The 7,505-nt window shown below is 44.6% G+C and overlaps 1 protein-coding gene across 1 annotated transcript; it reads left to right on the forward strand.

Annotated features, from left to right (window-relative positions):
• The first annotated feature begins 2,397 nt into the window (after positions 1-2,397).
• nrsn1 (neurensin 1) lies at positions 2,398-5,575 on the forward strand. The gene is made up of 3 exons (XM_067238740.1): positions 2,398-2,546; positions 4,712-4,918; positions 5,049-5,575. The coding sequence occupies exons 2-3, from the start codon at positions 4,721-4,723 to the stop codon at positions 5,445-5,447; spliced, it is 597 nt and encodes a 198-aa protein (XP_067094841.1). The 5' UTR covers positions 2,398-2,546; positions 4,712-4,720; the 3' UTR covers positions 5,448-5,575.
• Positions 5,576-7,505: the final 1,930 nt, after the last annotated feature.

Consider the following 7,505-nt stretch of genomic DNA (forward strand, 5'->3'; position numbering starts at 1 on the left):
TGTTCGGAGGTACAATCAGATGTCGTTGTTTTTCAACTAAATGACTTCCTGGATCATAGATCGAGATTGCGCCAGCCTGCGCCGATCCCTCCCTGCCTCTAATGAGATCTGCCGTGATCAGCCATTACAGGAAGTTGATTATCCACGTGGCATTCTGCACACGCTCACAGGGAACATCCTGAAGGTGACCTTTTCCCGTAACCATAGAAACCACTCTCGTTTCTGAGGAGCACAGCTTGTACACTGACAGGCAGAAAGAGATAGAGCGGAGAGAGAGAGAGAGGGAGAGAGAGAAAGAGAGAGGGAGAGAGAGAGATAGAGAGAGAGAGAGAGAGAGAGAGAGAGAGATGCAGTGAGAAAGAAAGACAGACAAAGAGGCTGAGAGAAAGAGGAAGATGGAGAGAAACTGAGGGAGAATGAGAAAATGATGAAAGAGCTTATCGCAAGGGCCATTATCTCCTAACAATGACGCTTTGGCATGCCAGCCCATGAGGCCTCTTCCCTGGGTGGTGTGAGGTGAGGCTGGCTCGGGACGTAAACACAGCAATTCAAGAAAGAGCTAGACCAACCTTCATCTAAAAGGATATATTGGTCTTGCTGTTACAATGAGGCTAATTTTCCTGTTTCCTTGATTTCACAGTTAGTTTTATAGCACCAAGACAAGATGATTTTTTGTATTAAGTGATTTTTTTTAATTTATGAGTTGGTGTAATTACAAAAAAATATTGGCTTGGCTGATTTAACGGATTTTAATGTTATGTAGTTTGATGCCAAACATCTTGCTTTGTAAATAAAAAAATGGCAGGGTTGTATTACGGTAGTTCTCTTTACAACCCAATGCCAGCTAGAAAGGTAATTTCCGGCAGTCTAGAACATCGAACCTATGATCCACAAAGACCAAACCTTTCCTTTGCAAATGCAGGTTATAGACAATAACTTCATTATCAATCTCACCACATACTCATCTACTGCCAGCTACAACAACACATCTCCAACCACAACACACATGGTCTGTTCTGAGGCTGCGTGTCTCCCAGTGGTTCCAAACTTGGCCGTTGATTTGTGAGGGATGTTCAGGGCTGGCTGGGCCTGTGTCAGTGACTCACTGATGAGTCATGCTCGATTATATCTTCACTGGGCCACATACAATACTGTCCTCTTAAGGTATGCTTTTCTGACCTGCAGTGTTTTCCCAAACACTGGACAATGGGTTTCCTGAATGGTGAAGGACTGGTCTGCTGGTTACCTTTCGACAGTTCCTTTGTTCCTATGACATTCTGAGTCATCTACGGCAGGAAGGCTGTGTAGAGAGTTGAGCTCTAAAGGTGTGTCAGATAATGGTTAGTCCAAGATTTAGAATAAATAAAATATAGAGGGAGTTTAATTTGTCCTTGGCTTGTAACACCCCCACACATACAAAGAAAGAGATAGACATACACAGTTCATGTGTATTAGTAGATAATGTTAAATACCAGGCGATGGGTGTAGCTCAGTGTTAGATAGTTTGACTGCAGATCACATTTACATTTAGTCATTTAGCAGACGCTCTTATCCAGAGCGACTTACAGAAAGTACAGGGACATTCCCCCGAGGAAAGTAGGGTGAAGTGCCTTGCCCAAGGACACAACGTCAGTTTGCATGACCGGGAATGGAACTGGCAACCTTCGGATTACTAGTCCGATTCCCTCACCGCTCAGCCACCTAACTCCCATGATCAATTGATCAAAGTCAGAATCCCCCTTGTACATCGCTTTGGACAGAAAAAATAATCTGGTAAAATAGAAATGAAGCCCGTCCAGTCTAAAAGGAATTCTTTTTTTTCCTGTTTGTTCCTAAATGTCTTTATTGTCCATCTCAGAACGCCTCCCACCCTCAGAGCAAGTAGCTATGGAGTGACTAAGCTTCACACTACACGTCAATGGAAGCTCTAAAAATAGTCTGCCTCTGGAATGTGGCCTAAATTCAATCATTCAGTTTCTCTGAGAAACTGCTGGAGGGTGTTTGTGTGGGAATGTTCCATGAAATGTTCCATTATTTTCTTTTTCTATCAGGCTTAATTGACAGTGACATTATCTGAAATGCTAAAAGATGGTAAAGCAGTAGCATTCATTACATCAGGTTGACTTTCGGACAATGAATAACTGAGAGGCGGGCCACATGTAGTTGTTTAGGTCCTATCAGTCTGAATTCCAACATGACTAACACGAGGAAACATAGTTAACCTTTTCCACATTTACATAAATTCACTGGATTTGCCTACTGTCTTTTCTCCACATTTTTGGGTGTAATATCTCACATCCATAGTCTGCTAAAGTGTTGCAATGACCTTCGAAATAATGGCCTCTTGGTTGCCAGTCTCTTGCCAGTCACAACCGCCTCCGCTTTATTGTACCGTAGCAAGACAGCTAGATCATTGCGCGTGCGCAGTGTGCACTGTGAACATCTGAATCATCGACGTGCAGACCGAGAGGCGCGAGCTCTGGAGTGATGGGACCCAACTGAAGGAACAGGACCGAGTGACCACTCTCCAAACCTGGTTATGACAGGTAGTCTATTTTTTCATAAAATTCGGTGTATTACTAAATTATGTGCAAATAAATGTATCACATTGCATTTGTTATGTAGCGCTGTGAGGTAGAAGATATTGTCTAAATGCACTTCAGATCTGGAGGTTAAAACGTTAGAAAATACACTGATCTGTCATTTTAACCTTCACATTGTAATCCGTCGATTTGTACGGTATGTATTTATAATGTATTTGGCGAAAAGGTGTTAGTTTCAGGATAAAAAACGAATTTAATGTTTTATGTACTTGACACAATCTAAAATATGTCCACCAAACGCGCTCATACATACACAGATTTTCCATGTCTGTATAACGTGATTGGTATAGTTAACTATCTGGAAACAATTTACGTTTAAATGACGTTAATTAATTATTATCTACAAATAATGAAAGTGGTGTTTATCTCAAGGGAACACGACGAACGTCTGCTCTTAGTATGGCGTCATGTATTACGCCTGTGTCAAGAGCATAGATTCAGCACCATGGACAGCGTTTTGGGTAGCATTCTCCCGAGGAGAAATACCACTGTAAAACGAATTTATGGTAGTCACTTGTAAATCGGATAAAATGGATAGGTTTATACTTGACTTAGATATGGGCAATATATTTGTATTATTATTATATCACAAGCTGGATCAGGTGTACTCATCTAGCATACACGTGACTGAATATATTCAAGTCATGGGTCTTTGTTGACGTGGAAAGGCATTTTTTCCACTGTTAGGTGAAAAAGGATGTTTGATATGCAGTCCTTACAGTTATTTGCTTCTATCAAAATAGACATGTTATGTTGAACATCCAGTACTGTGTGTTCCTCACAAATGCCTCCATAACATATTGAAAAGGAGGTAGGCAAAGGCCTACAGTACACAACCATAAAAGTTCTCATATCCTGTAATGTGCATTGATCATAACACTGGTTTATACCTAATCTTGCAATCTAGTTTCATGCAGTACACACAAATAATTCAGCAGTGACGTAGGCTACAGGGCCATGGCCCACTGTTATATTCTCAGGAGGAGGCTGACTCATCTGTCAGCTTCCCCCAGCAGCAGCTACACATTTAGCTGCAATGTAATTAACATGTTCTACAGGAAGCACAAGGTCTCCTGTGATCCCGAGCTGAGAGGAGCTCAGACAGGGAGAGGCTGCGACTCCAGTTCAGCCGGGGATCCCGTTCACGATCGTCACTCGCCGGTCGCCTCGACGCTGTCCTCTCTCCGACTCGCTCGGCGAAGGAAGAGACAGCTCTCTTCGCGAACCACAGCGCGATATTAGGAATCTGAAGGTAGCGATCCCGAAAGGAGCGGCGACGATCCGACGAGCGTGAATCCTTGTGATGATTCCCCGTTTGCCTTGTTCTACTAGCGGGCAGGGTACATTCGGCCTCATCCCCTAACACCCACCCCTCGTGCTTGACTAGCCAGATCAAACAAATGGCAGGTGTTGGGCATGCCTGGGCTCAGGACTCCTGGGGGCATGTTGTCATGTGTACCATAACGAGACGCACGGTATCAGTCGAGGATTCTCCTCCGTAGGACTCGGACTCCCACGTACTCTTTAGCGGGTGTCGTGTCCACCGCCATCGCGAATGAGCACGAATAGAACCCGGTCGGTTTCAGCGAAACGTCGCCGCTCTGTTGGTCAGAGACGACGCAGGCCTTTTTGTCCGACGAAACCTCAGCGAGTTCGGTGGTAGGGAAACTCTGGTGTAGCTTTCACGCTAACCGTGGAAAACAGACGAGAGCTAACTCTCTGGGGGAAGTGTGGCTCTGTGGCCGGATGACTAACAGCTAAGTGTACAGTGTGGGATGTGTTTATCCTGCTTTGGTCGATTTGCGCATTGGGTGTGAGCATTTGATTTTCCGCTTGATCATACTGTAACTTTAAAAAGATTCAGATGATTGGAAACAATGCTACTCCAAATGTTCTACGAAGGCTTTTTTGTTTGAACATTTTGTAACTGTGCTAATGAAACGACATTACTACAATGGCAGATGCCTGATCTTGAGAGTTGTTTGTAGGAGTGTGCACGTGTGTGTGCATGTTTATGCATTTTGTCAAAGACAACAGATGTTGTGACCAAGTATATTTGTTCGTCTCTTGTCTGTGTGTGTGTGTGTGTGTTTCCCTGCATTCGTCAGATGTGAAGCATGACTACCTGCTCAGAGATCTGTGGGTCGGAGTATGCTGAGCACGGCCAGGGCGCGGTGAACAGCCAGTACCAACGCTACGGAGTCCGCTCGTACCTGCACCAGTTCTACGAGGAGTGCAGCGCCTCCATCTGGGAGCGCGATGAAGACTTTCAGATTCAGAGATCGCCGAGTAGGTGGAGCTCTGTCCTCTGGAAGGTGAGCGGGAGCCCGGCTTCATCACGACGCTCTCCATTTCGGAGTGTCGCGTGGAGCTGACCGGAAATATACTCTTCCATCTTTCTCCCCCCTCCCCCCCCCCCCCCCCCTCCGCCCCCCTCCCCCCCAGGTCTGTCTCGCTTTCGGAACCCTGATCCTGGTCTCGGGCCTCGTCACGCTCCTGATTGGCTACGTCACGCCCGCCAAGATCGAGGCGTTCGGCGAGGAGGAGCTGCTCTTCGTGGACAGCCACGCCGTGGGCTTCAACCGGGCTCTGGACGTCTGCAAGCTGACGGGCGCCGTGCTGTTCTGCGTGGGCGGCACCCTGATGGCGGCGGGGTTCCTCCTCTCCGCCTTCGCCAAGAGCTACTCCAAGGAGGAGCTGTACTTGCAGCAGAGGTTCAAGGAGAGGCTGGCTGATCTGCAGGCCGCCGTGAGCCCCATCACCCGAGCCCCCACCCCTGGAGAGGGCAAGGTCCCCATCACCCTGTCTAAAGTCCAGAACGTCCAGCCCAGCTCGGAGACCTGACAGTTAACATGAAGATGTGACGTGCTCGTCGGTGTGCTTGAGTGTGTGTGTGCGTGTGTGTGTGTGTAATTGTGAGTGTGTGTGTGTGTTCCTCACAGTCTTCTTTTCTAAGGTCAGCTTACTTGGTTACTCACCTGTCTCCAGTCTGTTGAAGTGTTTAAGTAGCAGTTCGCCCCTCCATGTTGTCTCAGATGTCAGGAAGGACAAAGCCACCATTGAGGCCCTCGTTGGAAGGTCTTGACACATGACCGTCCTTCCTCATTTCTGTTGACAAATCAATCGGCAATTAGGCTGTAATTTAGACCTGTGATGAAAAGCACATGCTTTCATCACATCATCCTGTCACATCAGATCAGATATTTCCTTCATGGGAGTGAGGGAGGATGAATGCATGTACAGATATTTGGACAGGGATATGAAATGTTAGCAGCCCTGAAACAATCTGTCCGTGTCTTTGGTGAGGTCATGCTGTCTACCTGGAGCAAAAGCACACGCAAACTCTTTGCCAGGCTATCATTTCACGTCTCGGAAACCCATCTTTTAGTTGGTAACAGCCTTTACACTATTTCATTTTCACTTAGGATTTGTTAGTGAATGTGAATCAGATGCCTTTTCCATTATATGTGCTTAGATGTGCCATCCGAAAGTTGTCTTTGTAATAATACTCAAACTAGTCTATCATTGCAACAGTTGGAAGGGAAATTACTATAAATCAATCCCCCCAAAAGACTGTTAACAGGTATGACGTCCTATGTATAAAATAACAGAATCTCATAGCGAGGAAAAGCATTCTACAAGAACCAGATATCTGTGGTTCACCCTACATACTCAATTTGATGGCGCACTGTCGTACACCTCAATAGTCAGGGTAGACGTTCAAAGGTTTTGTTCACTTAAATAATATATTGATTAGTTCAGAAAAATGAACCTCAATCCACCTCTAATGGAAGTTAAGTTATCAAACGGAGGAAGGCTATCTGAAGAACAAATTGAGGGCTGGCGTCCTGTTTTCCGTTGTTCTGCTTCCAGGCTCCCGTCCAGGAAACCACACGATACAATCGATAGGAACAAGACAGAATGAGAGAGCAGCTGTACTGTTCACTGTTATAGTGTTTGGATATAGCTGGCACCGTGTCACCAAGTACACTGCTGCTCTCCATTCCCCACCTCAACACTCATTTTCTCACTGATTTAACACGTCTACTGTTAGATAAAATATGTGCCACTGTGGGACAGGAAGTCAATACGTGTAGATCATCTTTCATAATGATGATGTAAATGCGTGTACATGCCTGCGACACAGAAAACCTAGGTACAAGTCAAACGTTACTGTATGGGATCTGCTCCCTGTCATGATACAGTTAACATGTAGAGGTATCACATACCATTTCATTTGAAACCTTTGATTATCTTCTGAGTACAGTACAGTGAGCAGATCATTGTAGAAGGGTCTAGAACAACTCCTGCACGTAGGTAGGCTGACCTTTCGCTGGATCAAATCCCCTTAAACTCTCCAGTTCCTTTCTCTTATATTTTTCTAGTTGTGAATAACATCATCCCAGGCTAAACGATAAATCCCCTCTTGAGAACAATACATTGGACAAGATGTGTAAACAATCAATAGAATCTTTATAGAAAAAATATCAATCCAGTCCTTCAAGCAGCCAAAAGTTTTAAAAACATCAGAGTCATTATTGTCAGGAAGATTATTTGTTCTATTTGTGATTGACATTCTAAAAGTCTAAAATTCATCATATTTTTGGGACAACCTTGGCAGTAACCTCTATACTGTATGAGTGATCAGTAGGTGGTTAAACTGTGCTAATACCGTGTAGTGTCATGTTGTAAATACCTTTGATTTCCATGCAGTACTATTCTGTACGTTGAGCCCCGTGTTTCAATCCATTTCTAAATGTGACAGGTGATCGTTTAGTGAACTCCAAGGGAAAATTCAATCGGTGGTTTCTAACTGTTGGAAGTGAAAACACAGAAGAAAAAAACAAAGATAAAAGAGATATATTAATGTCTAACGTATATGTCTATTTTTAAATTAAGATA

The sequence above is a fragment of the Osmerus mordax genome, chromosome 6 (assembly GCF_038355195.1).
Source record: "Osmerus mordax isolate fOsmMor3 chromosome 6, fOsmMor3.pri, whole genome shotgun sequence".
Classification (NCBI taxonomy): domain Eukaryota; kingdom Metazoa; phylum Chordata; class Actinopteri; order Osmeriformes; family Osmeridae; genus Osmerus; species Osmerus mordax.

Coding starts and splice junctions, on each gene's coding strand:
- nrsn1 (XM_067238740.1), top strand. CDS start 4,721: ATGACTACCTGCTCAGAGATCTGTGGGTCGGAGTATGCTGAGCACGGC. Junction 4,919..5,048: donor GGAGCTCTGTCCTCTGGAAG/GTGAGCGGGAGC, acceptor CCTCCCCCCCAG/GTCTGTCTCGCTTTCGGAAC.